Genomic DNA, 20,985 nt, shown 5'->3' on the forward strand with positions numbered 1-20,985 from the left:
AGCATGTACTTTGGGGCCATTAAAGAGAACAGAATTCAAAATAAATGGGCATATCCTCAAATTTTGGATAGCGGCAGTCTGGAAGCGGGGTAGGTGGGGCTTGGGTGTTCGCAGGCCCCCAGAAGGACGGTCCCGAAGGTCCCCGGCTACGCCTGGAGGTCGGCTCGGCGGGGTGCGGCCGGGGCCCCCGCTGCAGGGTGCTAGGCTGGAAAGGGGGGTGCTGGGCTGGAGCGGGTGACCGTGGTTCCCGGGAACACCCGGGAAAGTCCCGCGGGCAGGGCGGAGGCGGGGCGCGGGCGGGGCTGGGCGGCTCTGCGGCTCGGCTGGGAAGAGGCGGGCGCTCGGCTCGCCATGGCCGCCGCGGTACCGGTCTGAGCGGCGTCCACCCCGCGGTCCCGGGCCGCCCGGGCCATGCGGCCTCCGCCGCTGTGGCTGCTGTGGCTGCTCCTCTATGGCCTCGGCGCCACTGCGCCTCCGCTAGGTAAGCGCGGCCCTGGACCCCGGACCCCGAGGACTCGGCGGGTGTCGCGTCCACGCGTGGGTGACACCGGGAGCTTGCACCGGGAGGGCGCAGGGTGGAGGGGTCTGCAGCGGGTCCCGATCTACGGGCGTCCGCGATCGGGCGGGGAACCGACCCCGAGGAGTCTGCGGGAGGGAGCCGCCGTGAGTGTATGGCGGACCTCGGGGAATTCCAGACCTGGAGCTGACCGAGGTCTCGGTCTCTGTTGGCTGCTGGGTGCCGGGGAGAGCAGCTGAAGGGCTAGGACCAACATTGGCTTTGGGCGGCCTATAAAATCCTGGTACTCAGTTTCTCGGAGTCTTATAAATGAGGAACAGAAATGTCCGTGTCCCCTGCAGTGTATGAGGACAGGGGCTCCCGTTCAGCCTGACTTTGAATTCCAACTCTGCCCAACCCACCCAGATAGCCCTTTACCTAAACTCTACCTCCTGCCTCGGTCACTACCTCACTATATTTATGATCCAGGAATCAAAATCAATGAAAGAAGACCTCACTGGCCAAGACCATTCTGTGTTTGTATATGCTCTGCTGGGTTCTTTCCCATGCGGAGATCATGTCAAAGCCCGGATTGCTGGAGTCTACAGCGATTGCACGGTGCATGTCTGTGAAAAACACAAACAAATAAGCAAAATCCCCACAGATCTCAGGATGAGACAGGAGGGTCCTGAAGTTTCCTGGCCACTGTAGTCCGCCCTGCTTTTGTTGTTTGTTTGTTTTTAATAATTTATTTAATTTTATTTTATGTGCATTGGTGTGGGGGTGTCAGATCCCCTGAGAGTGGAGTCATAGACAGTTGTGAGCTGCTATGTGGGTGTTTGGAATTGAACTTGGGTCCTCTGGAAGACAGCCAGTGCTCTTAACCTCTCCAGCCCCCCCCCCCTTTTCTTAGCATTCCCTATTTTGTTCTTTGATTTGCCATTAGTTAAATAATCTCATGAATTAGGAAGCTCCCTCCCATTTGAAGGTAGCTCTGGGGGCTCGGACCTTCTCATTGCATCCCTGGGCCTTAAGTTCCCTGTCTCCCTAAGGGCAGAGATTCTCACAGAGGGATGCACCCTGGTTACATGGTTAACTTTTTCTCATGAGTCAGACAAATGGTTCAAACCCAGACTCTGATGTTCCCCAATTTTGCCTTGAGCAGTCTCTGGCTGCCCCTCCCTAGGTCACCTTTACAAGAGCCTGTGATTGTCCAAGTTGTATGTGATGGACAAGTGGTGCTGTGGGCTGGGGCCACAGAGGGTGTTTGTGACTGTTTGTAACTCTGTGCTGTGAGCTCAGAGGTTGATAGACATATTTAGAAACTTTACAACTGACATCGTGGAACATTATCATTTTCTAATGATTAACTTTTATTATATTCCATAAAAGTTTTGGTCTGTAGCTTCTTGACGACAAACTGGATCCTTAGGTCTTCTGAACATGGGAGCCCTTTGTGCAAATCTCTTAGAGTCTCATGCGAGGATTTTAACAAGTAACAATTTGAAATTTTCATACTTTTTTTTAATGAAAAAAAGACTGGGACAGATATTAAAAACAAAAACCCCTGCAGATCAGGGGATGGCTCACACCTTTGCTCCCAGCACCCAGGAGGCAGAGGCAGGTGGGTCTCTGAGTTCAAAGCTAGCCTGGTCTACAGAGCGAGTTCCAGGACAGCCAGTGCAACACAGAGAAATGCTGTCTGGGAGCTTTTTAGTCACAATGCAAAGTGAAAATATTAAGGGTGATCCTGAAGCCAGCAAGGGATGGGAAGGAAGAGTCCCACGCTGTTCCATAGGTTACAGATAGCTTTCTTAAGTTGCTTTTAATGATATATGCGTGTTTACTTGCATGTGTGTATGTGCTCCACTGGAGTGGACGGTGCCTGTAGAGGCCAAAAGGGGGTGCCAGATCTCCCAGAACTGGAGTTATACACAGTTGTGAGCTGCCGAGTAGGTACTGGGACCCTGATAGAGTAGCAAGTAGCAACTTAAATGCTGAGCCATCTCTCCAGCCCCCAGAAACAAGGCTTTGGAAGGAAAGTTTATAATATCAAGCTCTTCCAGTGAGTTCAAGGGTAGCATAAAAATATTGGACCCAAAACAGTCCATGGTTGCTCTCTGTTGCTTTGCTAATTGGCAGCCCTTTGCTGAAGAACAGAAAAACAAAAACAAAACAAAACAAAACAAAAAACAGACCAAAAAAAAAAATGACAGCATGGAACCCTTTAGTTACTTAATCACCTGCCCTGAAGAATCAAGGCTTCCACTCAAACTGTGGATTGGCTGTGGGGTGCGTGTGTGTGTGTGTGTGTGTGTGTGTGTGTGTGTGTGTGTGTGTATGTGTGTGTGTTGCTTGTGAGAGTATAAGGACTTCATCGCCATCATTCCCAAGCTTGGAGGAATGTCTAGTGTCTCTAACAGGGTTGGAGGAATGTCTAGTGTCTCTAACAGGCCTGAAGGAATGTCTAGTGTCTATGTTAACCACTGGCAAGGACAGTAAGTCCCAGACAACCTAAAAGCCATTGGAAAGGAATGGGTGTTAGGGAGTCTCCTGTCCAGGTGCCTTCTCTGAGGGGAAACTGTCTACATTGTAGCTAGATAAATGTGCGGGCTAGATAAATGTGTGTAGCTAGATAAATGTTTATTGAAGCAAGCTGCTAAGCTTTGTCTACATTTTCTCTTTGTTTTCAACTGTTCTTTTGAAGTAGGTAATCTTCAAATTATCTGGGAGGCTGGGGGAGGGGAACCAACCAGACAAAACAAGCAAAAAAAACTTGCTCTTGGGAGTTTACTAAAAAGGGTAACTTCCTGGTTTCGTTACCAGCACATTTAAGGTGCTGGAGGTAAGATCGTGGCATTAGTCATGATTCACAGGAGGCTGACCAGGAGGCAGAGAGAGCACACTAGAGCCAGGGAGTGGGTGTAACTTTCAAAAGCTGGTCTCTGGTGGCCTACCCCCCTAATCAGCCCCTCATTACAGGTTACACAGCCCTGTGAGGGCACCACAGGCTGGAGTCCCCATACTCACAGCATGAGCCTGTGGGGCATCTCAACCCCACACAAATTTTCTTAGTGGTGCTGACGAAGGCAACAGGATACAGCGCAGGGATGAAGGGGCTAGAGCCACAGAATCCTGCCAGTCCGCACCTAAGCCTGAGCTTCCTTACAAATGATGAAGCTCCTCCCACAGAGTTGTCAGAGGCAACGGATCATTAGTGAAAGTGGAGGGGGAGAGATGGCTCAGCCCCGCTGTTGAGAGCACTTACTGCTCCTGCAGAACCCACGTCAGGTAGTTCACAGCCACCAGTTCCCTCCATGGGCACCTGCAAACACGTGATACACATAGCCACACACGGGCCCACTCACATACACAGAAATAAAAATAAGTGAAAGGTCAGAGCAGACAGCAGTCTGTCACTGTTTTAAAGATGTGATTATTTTCAGGTTTAAGATGTCATTTTTTGGACAGTGACATAGCTGCTTGCTGCCAAGTCTAGTGACATGGTAGCTGGAGAGCCAGCTTCCACAAGTTGTTCTCTCTCTCTCTCTCTCTCTCTCTCTCTCTCTCTCTCTCTCAGTCTCACATACATATTAATTAATTAATCAGTTAATTAATTAAAAACTATTGGCTAATAATGAATAATTGAAAATGATGCCATTTTTAAGATTTTAAGAACATCTGGTTCCCCATGCCTGCCTCTGCAGGTAGTGAGCTTGCAGTGACCAGCAATAAGTGGCCTCAGGCTGGTACAATATTCAATGGCTCTGCCCTGTCACAGGCCAGATTAGTATGCCTTCTTACCCAGTTTGCCAGTGTCCTGTGACTGTTAGGCTGCATGAGAAGTGGCAGGCCCATAGACATAGGATTTTAGAACAGAGACGATTTGGGCATATCTGGTTCTGTCCGGTATGATTTTGGCTTATCTGGTTGTGTCCAGTACGATTTTGGCATATTTGGTTATGTCCAATATGATTTTGGCTTATCTGGTTATATCCAGTACGATTTGGCATATTTGGATATGTCCAGTATGATTTTGGCATATCTGGTTATGTCCAGTACAATTTTGATATATCTGGTTATGTCCGGTACAATTTTGGTGTATTTGGTTATGTCTGGTACGATTTTGGCATATCTGGTTATGTCCGGTATGATTTTGGCATATCTGTTTATGCCCAGTATGATTCTGGCATATCTGGTTATGTCCAGTACGATTTTGGCGTATCTGGTTATGTCCGATATGATTTTGGCATATCTGGTTATGTCCAGTATAATCACCCGGGAGACTGTTTCAGCAGAGTCTAGCCAGGGTAAGGGAACAAATTCTTCTACTTGCAGCTCCTAGGCCCATGACCTTTGCCCCCAAAACACCTGCTGCACTCTGACCTACAGAACTGTAAGATAATGTTTATTGTTTCATGCTGCCACCTTGGTGGTCATTTGCTGCAGCAACAGTAGGAAACCAATGTGGTGCCCATGGGTGGGTGCAGGGACTTCAAAGACAGGGAGCTCCTACCTGGAAAGTGCCCAGACCTGGGAGGGGGAGCAGAGCTCCACTCTGCCTTCCTTCTCCATGTGCCCGTGGCACTGTGGTAAGAAGAGATAAGTTGGGTGGAGCTCACTAGAGCATGCCCTCTGCACCGGGGTCACAGGTCCTTCCAGCCTGCCTCCCTGCCCCACCCCTGTGATGGCCTGGGATCCAAACACTTGAGACTTCACATATACTTAAGAAATAGGTTAGCCAGGCGGGGGATGTGGGGGATGCAGGCGGGGGGATGCGGGGGATGCAGCTACACAGTGAGCTGCCAGTGGCAGCCTTTCTCACGTGCTTCCCCCATTAGGATGGACTGAAATCCCCTCAACCAGCCAAACTCCGTCAGATGGTTTGGTATAGTGACATAAAAGTGACTAACACAGATCTTTGGAACCATCCGGAGAAGTCTCTCGCCCAGAATCGTTAGCACCCTCGCCCTGGCCTGTGAGATGAGACAAAGCTGTGGGCTCAGACACAAAGCAAGCAAGGAAGAGAGAGTCTGGCCTGGCATGGCTTCCAAGTGGAAGGGCGCAACACTCATTTCCACATCTTTTGTGTCTGTCGTTCCAGACCCCAGGAGAAAACACCCCCAAACCCAGCAACACCCCACCTTTTCAAAGTGCATGCTCTAGTGCTGAGGGGAGACTGACAGACTTGGGGTGCCGCTGGTGGGGCACACCTACACATCAAATGAACTCCCTCCTTCCTCCGGAGGGCCGGATTAAGAGTGTACTGTGAAGTCCAGCATGGTGGCACACACCTTCGATCCCAGCACTGGGAGGCAGAGTTGAGCGCAGCCTGAGACAATGACAAAGTCCAGGCAATCTAGTCCTAAAGTCTTTGCTTCTGACCTCTCTGTGTGAGGGACTCAGGTGGGAATTGCACCTTGGGGCAGGTTTGCAAGTTGACATGTTCCAGGTGGTCACTGTGCTGAGGCTGTGACTGAGCAGACCAGGAGACTTGGTGGAGAGGGAAGGGCAGAACTATGTCCCAAGGACAGGGTGCTAAGCGTTTCCCAGGGACAAACCGGGCTGGAGTGGAGAGGCTGAAGGTCAAGGATGAGCCCTCCAGGCCGGGATGAGGGCTGTTTGGTAGAGTGGAATATGATATGTGGATTAATCTCTGGCACTTCCTGGTGGAGTCCACAGTCCTCAGACTCATTTTCTTCAGTGACTATAACAAGATAAGGGTTTCCAAGACGGCCCTCGCGGAAACACGGCTGTGCTGGGTGACCTTTCATAGGCCTAGTCTGAAAACTCCCTCTTTCCCAGAGATTATCTTTTTGTTGCTGGTTTTTGTTTTGGTTTGGTTTTTGAGTTTCTGGACATCAGACTCAGGGCTTTGGGCCTGCTAGGCAAATGCTGTACCATGAGCCCCACCCCCCAGCCCTAACAAGTGTATAAAGCGAGGACCTGCCTGCTCCCAGCTGTGGGTGAGGCGTGGGTTTTTGTTGTAGATATGAGAGAGAATACAGCTAGAGACATCTGGAGAAGGCCAGAGCAGGGAGAGAAAGCAGTAAACATGGCCAGCAGATTGGACCAGGCTATGAGATGCGCAAGGAAGGGGGAAGGGGAGAAGGGAAGACTGGCGCATGGATGGCAGGCAGGTTATATAGGAATGAGGAGCTGGGAGAAGGGAAGCCCACCAGCGGGCTGGGTAGGGGTGGAGTGAGAAGAGCTGAGAGGAGCCAGCAGACACTTCCGTGTTAGCCCTTGGTCCTGAGTTTCTTTTGAACCTGAGAGCACCTGTGTGGGCGGAGCAAGGTTCGCCACAGCTTGGGTCCCCTGGTGTTGCTTTTCTTAGATGGGTGTTTAGACTGGGAAGAGCCGGTCTCAGGCAGGGGCACCTGCAAATGTGTGAGATGGTGGGGGGAGGTATGGCAGGCAGGGTAATGGGCCCGTTTCAAACATCTGCCCAGAATGATGATAAACGATGCATGTGCTAAGATGATAAATGGGTTGTTTAAAGCTCTCTCATTTGGGGTGATAGGTACAGCAGCGACAAACCCCGGTGCAGGCAGGCAAAGCGCGTCCCTGAGATTCCTCTCTGGGCGCCTGGCCGCGGTGAGCTGAACCGGTCTGTCCTCTGCCACGCTGCTTCTCTTGGCTGGCTCTGGTGCACGTTCTCCTGCCGCCCCGCGTGAATGGGCAGCGGTGTTGAAAGAAGAACTAGGCCGCGGGCAGCGGAGCTCGCAGAGGTGGAGGCGCTTGACACTCCGTAACTAGACAGGGGCTGCAGCCCGGTGGCAGGCGGTGCGGTGTGCCGCGGCGGGCGCGGGGGTGGGTGGGGTGGGGGTGGGGAGCCGGGTCTGGAAGCGCTTTCGGAAAACATGTGGTTTGAGTTTCCGGCTTTGAATTCTGGAGCGGTATGTTTTTCTTTCCACCTTCTGAATATTTCTCATTAATCTTTCTCGATCAGAGAAAGTGTTATGATCTCTTTAGAGAGAAGGTTCCAGGGTTCTCAGACTCTAGCCCCGCCTGCAGAGGGAGTATCTGTCTGACAGGATGGGTTGGAACTAGTTTGTCACCCCAGGGGGAGGAATCTGCTACCTCGAGGGAATGCCTTATTTTGTTATCTGGGAGGCGAACTGAGAGCGCATCTCCTCATCTGTGGCATGGAACCTGGGATTTAGAAGCTGTCCCAGAGCTCGGGGACGAGTGCTGAGGGGTCTCGGAGGAGTAGGTGATGTCGCGTGCCTTTGGCGGTCGCCTGCCTGATGTGGGGCCTCTGCCTCTCCACATACATGCAGGGTCATCTTGGTACCCTGCCCGCGCCTGTTAGTTCCTCACCGACAGAATCTTTACCCAAGCTCTATGGGCGTTCCACTATTGGTCGGGGTTAGGGTTATTCCTGTAGGAAAATGGAGGCTTGGGCAGCCCAGAGTCAAGCGCAGTCACAAAAGGTAGATCTCAGATCCCGGTGGAGCCAGGCTGTGGTTCCCACCACTTGCTCTACCAGCTGGAGCCTGCAGGTGAAGGGTGGCCTCAAACACTTCTCCCACTGTCCCTAGTGTCCACACCATCAGACCCAGAGGGTATGCCAGGAGAACAGGTGCCCCCGTTCCTGAACTGTGACGAGGGCTGCACTGCATAAATGTTTTAATGACATGCCCTGAAATGTTTTGTAATTGAGCGTTCTCTTATGCAATCTTCCTCTTCTCTCCCTGCCCATTCCCCCTCATCTCTTCTTCACCTCTTCCTCCCTCTACTTCCCTGCCCGCCCTCATCCCCCTCCTAATTTGCCCCATTCCCCCCTCATTCCCTATCTGCCCTATCCCCTCTCATCCCTATCTGCCCCATCCCCCTCATTCCCTATCTGCCCCCACCCCCCTCATTTTCTATCTGCCCCCACCCCCCCTCATTCCCTATCTGCCCCATCCCCCCCTCATTCCCTATCTGCCCTATCCCCTCTCATTCCCTATCTGTCCCATCCCCCCTCATTCCCTATCTGCCCCATCCCCCCTCATTCCCTATCTGTTCCTTCCCCCTCTCATTCCCTATCTGCCCCATCCCCCCCTCATTTCTGGTTCCTCTCAAGACTCTTTTTCCCAGCTTGCTGCTCCTCAGCACCTGAACCTTCACCTGTACAATGATGAGCAGATTCTGAGTTGGGCGCCGTCACCCCCCACCAACGACACGAGACCAGTGGTTTACCAGGTGGAGTATAAATTGTAAGTTGATGTTCTATGGGTATCCTTGCTGGGACCTGGTGGGGAGTCAGATGGAGCAATGGAGTCAGCAGGACTGTGGAGAGATCTGTGCATGGCCGGTATTTCTCTCGTGCTTTTAAAAGCTCCAAGGACCGAGCTCTAACCTCCCACCCACAAGAGGTCCATTCAAGTGTGTCTGGCGGCCGGGAAAACACTGGCTGCTGTGTACCCTCCCTTCCTGGTGAAAGTTAACCCCTTCACTCTCCTCACAGTGAGAGCTGACTTCCGCCTAGGAAAAGGAAGGGGCGGCTTTCAGGTTTAAAAACCTCAAAGTCCAAATTCAGCCTACGAAGGAATTTACTCTGCAGACTACAATGAATTCTCGGTTTCTCACCTGGTTTTTCTGTTTTGAATGATGTATTGTTCTCGCCCTTTGTTCTGCCTCTCACCTCCTTTGCCTGTCTCTCTGTTGTTGGCTGGCACTTGCTGTGCACCCTTAGAGCTGTGCACTGGGAGAGTGTGCTCAGTTGTAAGCCGATAGAAGATCACGACCAAGTCACTGCACACGCACCACGTGAACAAAACTGTCTGTTTGTATATTTTGAGACAAGCATTCGTTTTGCTCATGTAGCCCCAGAACTATAGATCTTCCTGCCTCAGCCTCCTGAGTAACTGAGATTCTAGTCTGATGCCACTGTACTCAGTCTACTGAACTTTGTGGAAAATGTTTCCGTGTAGCCTTGTAGTCTAGAGTAGCTTGTTTGACTCTAAGTCGTACACGTGTGTGTGCGTGTGTGTGTGTGTGTAGCTTCATAGTCTAGAGTAGCTCATTTGACTCTTAAGTCGTGCGTGTATGTGTGTGAGTGTACGTGTGCGTGTGGCTTCATAGTCTAGAGTAGCTTGTTTGATTCTAAGTCGTGTGTGCATGTATGTGCGTTGCCTGTGTGCGTGTGTGTGTGTGTGTGTGTGTGTGTGTGTGTGTATAGGCATAGGCATCTGGAGGCCAGAGAGCATGTCCAAGTGCCTTCCTTAATTCTGCCCCCCCCTTTTGTGTTTTTTTGAGACAGGATTTCGTTGTAGCTTTGGAGCCTGACCTGGAACTAGCTCTTATAGACCAGGTTAGCTTCAAATTCACAGAGATCCGCCTGCCTCTGCCTCTCATATTGTTTGAGGCAGAGTCTCTCATTGAACCTGGAGCTCTCCCATTCAGCTAGATGGGCTGGCCAGGGATCTGCCTGTGTCTGTGTCCGGCTCTCTTGTCCGCTGCACTGGCGGCTTACAGGCTCCATTGGGTGTTCAGGTCTAAACCCACATCTGTGAGCTATCATTTAATGGTAGTCATTTCCCCAACCCCCATCCTTCCTTTCTTTCTGATAAACATTTTGTAGCCTTTCATCAGGGGTTGAGGTTGGTTTTATTAAAAAGAAAAGAAGCATTTGGTCGCTTTTATGACAAAATCTACAGGAAACATAGTGGGGGATTGTAAAGTTTAAATAGTAGGTCACAGATAGCAGCCACCAGTATGTATGGCCCTAGTGTTTAATCCTTAAAAAGCGAGCAAACATTAGTAGCCAACGTTATAGAATCTGGAGGGTTTTGCTGTATTAACAACAAAAGCATGCTGTCCTCCGCTGGTCTTCGAGGCCTGGTCACAGCTTGTTGCTGGGCTCATGGAGACCTGCCCTGCTGCCGCTGCCCACTCAGAACGTTTGTTTCTCTGAGTGCTCTAGCAGCGCATGCTCTCTGTAGGACACGCAGAAGCACAGCGAGCATCACAGCCTGCTGGGCTCCGCGCATGGTGAACATGCATACCCACACCTAGCCTGGGATGTGGGGACAGAGCTTCAGCTGTGTGGGCGGGGCCAGAGAAAACAAGGATAGTGAAGCATTAAAGCATTAATCAGACCGTCTTCTCCAGAGGAAGCGTCCGCAGGTTCCCATCATGCCACTTCAGGCCCTCAGTCCTGAAAGCTGAGAGAGGGTCCTGTGTAGGAAACAAGGAAGAGGGTGGTGTTAAAGGCTTGAGGAGCGCTGACTCCGGGATGCCCTAAGTGGTAGAAGTAGTTCTGACAGACATTTGCTTGTTGAGCACGGGGTACTTGTTCGAGTGCTTTTCTTATATCTCAGTCTTCCTCCTAAGTCTAGGAAGCAGATGCTATAGTTGAGCCTTCCCCGAAAGAAAGAAAGAAAGAAAGAAAGAAAGAAAGAAAGAAAGAAAGAAAGAAAGAAAGAAAGAAAGAAAGAGGGAGAGAAAGAGAAAGAAAGAAAGAAAAATATATATATATATATGTGCATGCACACATATAAGCACATATTTCTTATTATTTAATGTTTTGTGTGCACTGGGACGGCACAGATGCCACAGCTGATGTGGAAGTCAGGAGAGCTCGCCAGAGTTGGTTGTCCTCCTCTACCATGTGGATCCTGGGGAGTGGACTCAAGCTAACAGACTTGGCAGCAAGCACCTTCCCCCACCAAGCTGTCTCTGACCTGATTCTTCTCTTCGAGATAAGGAGACTGAAGAAGTGTATTAAGAAACGATCCTCGCAGTTGCGTGCCCTCGTTGAGACTTCCCAGGAAAGTCTAGACTGTGCCAGGTTGTCGATTAAAATTAGCCATCACAGATGCCCCGCACGCTCACACACGAAACGCTAGGTGATTTCTGAGACAGAAGTCCAAGATGGGTCAGAGCCCAGAAGCCGGAGTGAGTCATCTGGCTAGTAAAGCTCAGGCCGATTTGATGGGGTCTGGTGAGGTTACCTTCCCCGCGGAAAGGGGTTCCTTCTCTCAGAGTTCCTATTCCCCCATTAGGCTCTCTTCCAAGAAACATTTTTTAAAAGTTGTTCTGAGATGGGGACGAGGTTAGAAGACCGTGGGGGGGGGGGGCGGGAGCAGGAGGAGTGTCTAATCCCCTGGTGAGTCAGGGAGTGTGAGATATAGGGCCTGCTCCTCCAAATTCAGCCGCTGGCGGAATGGGATTGGCAGACTGGAGGCTAGAAAGTGCTTGTTCTGACGGGGGAGGGGAGGGGGTCCTGTTCATGGTCCTTCTCTTCCTCAGCTCTGAGGCCCTGGGATTGGATACTATGCATACATGACGATAAGCTCCCTTGGGAACCCTGGTCAGGCATTTCAAAATGGCAGACATACATGCCTACCAGTTCACGGACGTATAGACAAAGTGTGTTGCCCCATATAAAGGGACCTTTTTTTCTTCCTTTGTCCCTTTTTTCTTGCTTCTTCCTCCCCCTCCTCATCCTGCTTTTGAAGACAGGGTCTCCCTATGTGTTGCAGACTGGTCTGAAACTCATGTAACCCAGGCTGACCGCAAGTTCATAATCTGAGTGTCATGGCCTCTAGAAAACTAAAATTCCTGCCAGGCGGTGGTGGCGCACGCCTTTAATCCCAGCACTCAAGTGGCAGAGGCAGGCAGGCGGATCTCTGTGAATTCAAGGTCTACAGAGCAAGTTCCAGGACAGGCCTAAAGCTTGGAGAAACACTATTTCGAAAAACAAAACAACAAAAACAACAAAAAATACAAAAAAGGAAGGAAGAAAAGAGAAAGTAGAACTCCTGGTGTGTGCCAACATACCAGGCTTAAGTGGGGGTTTGGGGCTGGGGAGGAACAAAGAACTGATACATGAACTAGAGAGATAGCTTAGGGAAAGGGCGTTTACTGCCAAGCCTGAGAACCTGGGTTCAAATCCCTGGAACCCACAGAGTGAAACTGAGACCTGTTCCACACATGTCCTCTGACTTCCATGTGTGCTATGGTTACACATTCACACGGAAATAAATGTAAAATGTGCTAGAGAGATAGCTCGGTGGTTAAGAGTGTGTACCTTCATTTCCTAACACCCAAATGGCAGCTCACAACTGGCCGTAACTCCAGTTCCAGGGGATCCAATACCCTTTTCTACCCGTCCTTGGGCACCTAGATGCAGACAGAATACATGAACGCTCAAAAGCACATACACATTCACATAAAAATAAAACAGATATTTAAAAAAAACCAAAGCTAAACAAAAATGATACAATCTATAGCGTGAATAGGCCTGTCATGGGCAGCCATATGATATGTATGGTTCCATTCAGAACGAGGGAACCTGTTGAAACAGAAAGTACATCAGTTGCCTGTGACTGGGCACCAGGTTGAGGGAAAATGGAGAATTCTTATCAATGGATACCGGATGGGGTGTTTTGTTTTTTGGTGTGGGGGATAGCAACATATTTTAAAAATTGGCCATAGTGGTAGCTGACTACCCTAAAACCATTGTGTTGGGTACATCTAAGTAGGGACAGCATAGGAACTAATCCTTGGTAAACAGTATACTTGACCTATGCCAAAAGGAGAAAAAATTGCAATTGCAACTATTTTGTGGAAAACAATGTTTCTGAAGAACTGTGAATTGAAATCTTGTTTTCTTTCCCAGCATTACTGGTTCTTGGAATAAGGTCAAGGACGTGAATTGTACAGACATCACAGAGACGAAGTGTGACTTCACAGGAGGTGGCGGCTTGAAGAGTTTCACAGGTTTACGCCTAGTTCACTTACGAGTTCGAGCCAAGCAAGGAAGCCTCACTTCTAAGTGGGTCACCTCGAGCCAGTTCGAGCACTATTGCAATGGTGAGAGGACTTGGGGAGACACCTTACAGGGGCTAGAGTGATGCTCCTGCAGAGGACCAGAGTTCAGTTTCTTTTTTTTTTTTTATCTTTTTTTTTTTTTATTGGTCTTTCGAAACAGGGTTTCTCTGTAGCTTTGGAGCCTGTCCTGGAACTGGCTCTTGTAGACCAGGCTGGCTTTGAACTCACAGAGATCCACCTTCCTCTGCCTCCTGAGTGCTGGGATTAAAGGCGTGTGCCACCACTGCTGGGCTAGAGTTCAGTTTCTAGGGAGATGCTCCTGCAGAGGACCAGAGTTCAGTTTCTAGGGAGATGCTCCTGCAGAGGACCAGAGTTCAGTTTCTAGCACCCATATTGGAGAGCTCACAACTGCCTTAAACTTCAGCTCCAGGGCATCCAGCACCCTTTTCTGGCCTCCTGGGGCACCCATGCACCTACACAGAAATTTTTTTTTAATGGGGGGGGGGAAATTAAATGACTATATCTTTAAAAAGAAATGCTCTATGGTGCCCAGGTTTTCTTTTCATGCCTCTTTAGTGAGCAATGTTGAACCTGCCCTAGGCCTTGGTCCTGGCCATCATCCTAAATAAGCGGAAGGCAAATATGTAGGGTCATAAGAGACTGCTGGCCCTGGAGGCTGATGCTAAAGGAAGGTGATTTGCTGCACCAGGCTCCAAATTGACCTGCCTCCTGGCTACTGCAAATACTGTTTCACTGGGAGGCAGCTGCACCCCTTTTTTGTTCTCCTTGCTGTGGGTCTGGAGAGCAGGAACCTGATGCCTGCTGGACAGGTGCTGAAGGACAGACCCCACCCACCCTACTGAGAGGGCAACCGCCTGTGTGTGTCGGTTCTCGTCACCCTTCCTGATTCAGCACACTGACTTTACGAAAGAAAGATTTTTCACTCAGACCTGAACAGGGCCTCTCATGTGAGGTGTCCGTGAATGTTGAACTGCAGAGGCAGGTGGATCTCTGAGTTCTGGGCCAGCCTGGTCTAGAAGAGCTAGTTCCAGGACAGGAACCAAAATGCTACAGAGAAACCCTGTCTCAAAAATCCAAAAAAAAAAAGTGACCTGGGATAAGGGTGGCGCACGCCTTTAATCTCAGCACTTGGGAGGCAGAGGCAGGTGGATCTCTGAGTTCTGGGCCAGCCTGGTCTATATAATGAGTTCCAGGATAGCCAGGGCTGCACAAAGAAACCCTCTCTCAAAAACCAACAGTAAAAGAGAACCCAATGATATAGCAATGTTATACTACACCCACACTCAGTCTTTTTTGCTTACACACGTACACACAAACACTATAGACTAGGATCTTTATGCGGTATCCTTTTTACTTACAAAACACTATAGACTAGGATCTTCATGCGATATCTTTTACTTACACACACACATGAGCACTATAGACTAGGATCTTCATGCGGTATCCTTTTTACTTACACACACACGAACACTATAGACTAGGATCTTCATGGGTGGGGGAGAACATGCATGCTTTTTCTTTCTGAGTTTGGGTCCTTCACTTAGTGTTGTGCTTTCCAGATCCACCCGTTTCTCTGCAGACTTCAAGTCTTACACAGCTTTTCCTACTCTGGGTGAAAACTTGACCTCTGACTTAACTTTCTGTCCTATTTGTCTGGGATTCTGATGCCAGCCATGATTCTGGAAACTTTACTTACTCTCAAAGACTTCCTGCTGAGAGCCAGCACCTTAGCCACGTCGTCCTGAAAGACTGTGCAAGGCCACAGCCCTGAGATGTGCCATCCTGAAAGACTGTGCAAGGCCACAGCCCTGAGATGTGCCATCCTGAAAGACTGTGCAAGGCCACAGCCCTGAGATGTGCCGTGTGCAGATTCTTTTTTTTTTTCATTGCTATAAAAACACTAGAGGTACCTAACTTTTTATTTATCTTATGTTGCAAGAGACCACTTGTTTGTCCCGGCTGCTCAGAATCAAAATAATCACATAGAAACTGTATTAATTAAATCACTGCTTGGCTCATTAGCTCTAGCTTCTTCTTGGCTAACTCTTCATTCTTAATTTAATCCATTTCTATTAATCTGTATATCACCACGAGGTTGTGGCCTACCAGCAAAGTTTCAAAACATATATCTCCTGCTTGGCCTCTCCCTCCCTAGTGGGAGCCAGGAAGACAACTTCCGTGTGGTACTAATAGAAGCAGCTCAGAGGGCGTCAGCGGGGGTGAATCCTGCACCTGCCAGAGGCTGGTTTGGGGCTACATGTGGGATCGCAGGGGGATTCCTTTCACTTGGATGTTGGCTTTTCAGTAAACAGCACATTCAGAGCAGGCACAAAGCCGTTGCTTATCTAAGCATAAACGTGTGTGTACACACACATACAGAAGTAGATCATGCAGACTGTATGCACATATATGGTCTATATGGGTATGCATATTGAGTGTATGTTGTTCATGTGAGCTTTTTTGTTTGTAATTCTATTTCAGTTACTGTTGGGCCTCCAAAAAACATCTCGGTGACCCCAGGAAAAGGCTCCCTCATCATCCACTTCTCCCCTCCCTTTGATGTGACGACAGAAGTAACTTTTGAGTATCATGTCCATTACTGGGAAAAAACAGGAACCCAACAGGCAAGAACTTTTCTCCTTTGTCTAGGGTTTCTTTTCTTTGGAGTTTCTGACTCAGAAGAAAGACCAGGGCCCCCTGTGTCTCCTGGAGCTTGACCCTGAGCCCGTTTTAATCCTCCTTGCTGAGGATTAATCCTTCTCTCTGACGGTCTGACCCATCTTTGGTGTCATGCGTTACTGCTGTCTGGTTCCAATTTAGGCTTTGCTGGTTCCTTGCCTATAATGGGTTTGCTGTGTCTGGACTCTAGGGAGGTACAGTGACCTCTTTCCCTCCAAACCAGTTAGATAGTTAGGACTTTGCAGACGGTCAGAGATTTGTGATGTCATTTCAGTTACGGTCAGGCCACAAAAACCATGGGAGCAATCCCAGGACAAGGCCTCCTTGACATCAGGCTCTCTTCCCCCCTTGAAGGGACCACTTTTGGCATGGACTACATGATCTGCAATGTCATGCAAGTGGTTTGAATGGTTTGCAGAAAGGCCCCATGCATGACTAGGCGGGGATCACCTGAAAGGAGAAAGAACATCCAAGGTCTAATGCCTCCACTGTGGGACATCATCGTGGATGAGAGGGCACACATGGGACATTGCAGATGCTTTGATCAGTGTAAGCCACGAGACAGATATGGTCAAAAAGAAGGCTGACAGGGACATCAGATCCAAGGGACCTTGTCAGCCTGAGACCATTGTGTCCAGCTATCTCCTGAGGACATAAATACCCATGGTCACTTTGGCCAAAACTATAAAGGGATCAGCAAGTTTTACTTCAAATCAGAGGCTGTTTTGGAATTAAAGGGAAAAATTTCTCTGTAAGACACAGATGTTATTTTATTGTTGAGGGTGTGTGTGCACAGGTATACCTATCCACGCTTATGTGTGCGGAGGACAGGGGTCAATGTCAAGTGACCTCTTCTGTTGTTCTCCACCTTATTTTGTTTTTGAGACAGGGTCTCTCTTTGCACCTGGAGTTCACCATTCAGTGACTGGATGGCCACCGGGCTCCAAGGATCCACCTGTCTCTGCTCCCCCAGTTCTGGGGATACAGCCGAATGTCAGAATGCATGATTTTTACATGGGTGGTGATGATCTGAACTCAGCTGCTTGTACTGATTGCACAGCGAACATTGTGCCCACCAAAGCATCACCCAGCCTAATGTATTAATTTTCTAGGAGGTGTGTGTGTGTGTGTGTCTGGAGAGACAGCTGTAGGTGCTGGGAACTGAACTCTTCTATCTTTGGTTGTGAGCCTAGCCTTTAACGGCTGAGCCATCTCTCCAGCCCAGAGAATTCTTACCCTAGAAAGTAGTATTTGTTAAGTTCTGGTTGCTGCACAAGGCTGACGAGAGCTTCCAGCCCTGTGGTCTTGTTCCCGGTCGGCCGTGCTCACTGTGCATTTGAGGAGGTACTAGAAAAGCTAGCAGCCACTGGCCCTGGCTGGCTGGCTGACCTGTGTGACCGTGATGCTGTCTACCCAGGTGAGCGGCCCCTTCGAGAAGAACTCCATTGTGTTGGATGATTTGAAGTCATTTAGAGTTTACTGTTTACAAATTGAGACGCAGCTGATTGTGAAAAACAAAAGTAACTGTCGACCTAAGTCTTCGTTCAGCAACGTATCTTGCCAAGAAACAACAGCAAAGGGTAAGGCATCCCTTCATTTGTCTGTCATGTGTTGTGTGGAGCGGTTGTGAAAATGCTTCTCCTGAAACGGTGAAGACGGGCAGGCTGCGGGGCTGCAGGCAGGCAGGCTACGTGGGGTGGCAGGAGGACAGGCTGTGAGGGGCGGCAGGCGGTAGGAGCAGAGAGGTCCAGAAGTGCTTACCTGGAAGTCTGATCATGTGACTAGGCTAAGTAGCCTCCACAACACCTGGGACCCAGAAGTATGTATGATTTGAGGTTTTCTTGTTTCAGATTTTGGGATATTTGCATATACATAATGAAGAGTCTTAGGAATGAGTCCTAAGTCTGAACACAAAATTCCCTTATGTTTCATAGATACCTTATATAGCCTGAAGGAGGTTTTATATGATATTTTGAGTACGCTGGTGTTTTTATTTTTATTGGGAATTTTTATTGCATTTGTGTGTGTGTGTGTGTGTGTGTGTGTGTGTGTGTGTGTGTGTATGTCCAGCTGAGCATTGGTCAGAGGGCAGTTCTCCAGGATCGCACTGAGCTCTGTCATGGGGAGGGACCAGTGCCTTTACTTACTGAGCCATCCCACTGCCCCGCGTGCACTCATGCGTGAACTGTGAGCCATCATGTGAACCTAGGTGAGGAGCTTTCCACGTGTGATATCATGACAGGGCAGGTTTCTATTTTGAAATAGAATTTTTCAGACTTGGCGTTTTCAGACTGAAATTACTAAGTGCATAGGACAAGGGCAGGAGAGGGTTCCTGTCGGTTTTACTGGGACACGAACGTGGCAAGCAGTGGCAGGTGGCCCACGCACTGCGGTTCGCCCCGCTCACATTTATGTCATTGTTTTTAGACTACACCAGGCTGCAAGTCACCCTGATCCTCCTGGGCATCTCTCTGTCGCTGCTGGTGCTCATGGGGGCCTGCTTCTACCTGTTCCTCAAATACCAGAGCCAGGTGAAGTACTGGTTTCAAGCTCCCCCAAACATCCCGGAACAAATAAAGGAGGTGAGTGTGCAGATTGGAAGCAGGGGACCCAGCTGGGCAGGGTGGCACACGCCTGAGCCAGCACCCACGCGGTAGGAGGCACTGACTCCCGACAGTTGGCCTCTGCTCTCCGTAGGTGGGCACTGGCCACGCACGTAAATCCGCACAATAACGATGTGATACAATGAATGTCGGGTAACATCCAAGTCCGTATGAGCACATGGCACCGTGGAGATAGGTTTAAAGGCTCCTTGCTTGACACTGTCAGAGAGTAGGGTCCTGATGGCCCCTGGGGTTTTACTGGGCTCGTCCTGCCTCTCAGGTCCAACCCTCAGAGGAGCTGAGTCAGGGTTCACCCCAGCTGTTTCTCTGGGGCAGGAATCCAAGGTTTCGATGCACTCTTTTGGGAAAGAATGAAAAACTGCCAAAGGTCACTGATTTTCCCTGAGAACAGAGAACGGTTTTGCTTCTGTGTCTGGGTGTCACGGGTGGGTGTGACCCCATTCCTCTTTCTGTTGGCCCTTAGCATTTGGTGTCTCTTTCAGCACTTCTAAGGGCTGCAGACAGAGCCTGAGAAACAGGGTGAGTCCATAGCCAAGGACCAAAGGGAAAGTTGAGGGCTGTGAAACCTCTCTTCCTGTGGAACCCCCACCCCACCCCAGCGTACCCTAGGGCTGTGTGCAAGTGGAAGAAGGGGCTCCCAGGGCACTTAGGGACGTTCCCTGCTCCACCCTGTCACAGCTGGATGACAGCTGAAGGTTACATTTTCTGTTATAGCAGGTGGGTGAGAAATGCATGCTGGGTATAAAAGTTGGAGGACAGTCTTCAGGAGCTGGTTCTCTCCTTTCATCACAGGGGTCCTGGGGATCAAACACAGGTGGCCAGGCTTGGCAGCAAGCACCCTTACCTAAGGGGTCATCTCCCCATCAAATGTTACATTTCTGAAATGTTTTAAAGTCTATCACCCACAAAGTGTACACTGAGGACAGCCAGAAGTCCTACTTTTTCTCAGTTCCGCTCTTCACGGTTATCGTCAAATGAATATGGTTGGCCCTTAATTTTCACGTGGTTTGATTGGTTTTGATTTTACAATTCTGGGGATGGAACCCAGGCCCCTGCACTTGCCACACGGAGCTACACCCCAGGCCTTCCTCTGGAGCCCCATTACAGTTATTACTGAGATGAGAGGTAAAGACAGGTACATGCTGGAAATCAGGGCTGGGCGTGCGCTAGGGCAGACTGTGTGTTTACCGTGTACCAGGCCCTGGACTTGACCCCAGGCGTCACCATAGTAACAACAATATTGTCGGTGGCAGTATGCATTGGTTGACGACATACAGTTACACGGGAATATCATGTAGCTGACTCTACCACGGAGGCTTGGCTGATGAAACTGTTTGTAACCGTTTTGTTTTGTGACCTTTCCTAGTATTTAAAGGACCCGGAGCAACCCATCTTAGAAGTCTTGGACAAGGACAGTTCCCCAAAGGATGATGCCTGGGACTCTGTGTCCATCATTTCCTCTCTAGAAAAGGAGCAAGATCGTGTGCTCCAAACACTATGAGCCCGGGCACCAGTCCCTGCTTGCCCTGGACGACGATGTGGGATGCTGCTGCCATTCTGCCCCGACTCTGCAGAGACCACAGCGCCCCCACGGACTTCCGCCTCAGGAAGGCCTTTCAGGGGGAAGATGGTGGACTCTTGATTCTTTATGAGTTTTCTGGATCATATGAGTTTTTAGATAGTATCTAAAAGGATTCCACAGAAAAATAACTCAGGGAAAAAAGCCATTTCTCTTAAACACTAAAAAGGCATACAGTCATTTACTGCAGTAGGGCTGGCTGCCAACTTCTGATGCTCTTTGCTGTTCGCTGCCCTGGCTGCCGAGAGACTGAGCATGAGTTGTCCCAGCCATTTCTGCCTGTCACAAAGAGGGGCCCTTGATGTGCACTTCAAGTGTAATGGTCTAAATGTGGTTATTGCTAGGCCAGTGTTTGCCCAGCATGGACATGGCCTACCCCGCACCTCACACACGTAGAGATGATCAATTCTGTAAATAGAGTCGTGATAATTTAAGTTAGGATTTTTAAGGCTAGAAATAAAGGATTGTATATTGAACTTTGTAAAAAGTCTATGTGAGTTTTTCTTCTTCATCCTCCCCCACTTTACCTTCGTTGCTTTGGCTGTTTTTCTACAAAGTTTTGATTTTTGAGAAGTTTTAGCCAGGCACGGTGGCACACGTCTTTCATCCCAGGGCCCAGGAGGCAGAGTCAGGCAAATCTCTGTTGAGTTTGAGGCCAGCCTGATCTACATGATAAATTCCAGGACAGCCAGGGCTATACAGAGACCTTGTGTCAGAACAAAACCCAACTGAATCTAAAACTTGGGTTTTCTTAAGTTACATCCAGTAGAGCTGATGAGCCCTCAGGAGACACCAGCAAGGAAGAAGTCACTTCCTAATTC

The 20,985-nt window shown here is 49.5% G+C and overlaps 1 protein-coding gene across 1 annotated transcript; it reads left to right on the top strand.

Moving 5' to 3' along the window:
- The first annotated feature begins 307 nt into the window (after nucleotides 1–307).
- Nucleotides 308–20,651, top strand: Ifngr2 (interferon gamma receptor 2). Its single transcript, XM_075960003.1, has 7 exons — nucleotides 308–481; nucleotides 8,568–8,700; nucleotides 13,110–13,303; nucleotides 15,764–15,906; nucleotides 17,379–17,541; nucleotides 18,389–18,543; nucleotides 19,952–20,651. The coding sequence occupies exons 1-7, from the start codon at nucleotides 412–414 to the stop codon at nucleotides 20,084–20,086; spliced, it is 993 nt and encodes a 330-aa protein (XP_075816118.1). The 5' UTR covers nucleotides 308–411; the 3' UTR covers nucleotides 20,087–20,651.
- The last annotated feature ends 334 nt before the right edge of the window (nucleotides 20,652–20,985 follow it).

Source organism: Microtus pennsylvanicus, chromosome 1 (assembly GCF_037038515.1).
Source record: "Microtus pennsylvanicus isolate mMicPen1 chromosome 1, mMicPen1.hap1, whole genome shotgun sequence".
In the NCBI taxonomy this organism is placed as follows: Eukaryota; Metazoa; Chordata; class Mammalia; order Rodentia; family Cricetidae; genus Microtus; species Microtus pennsylvanicus.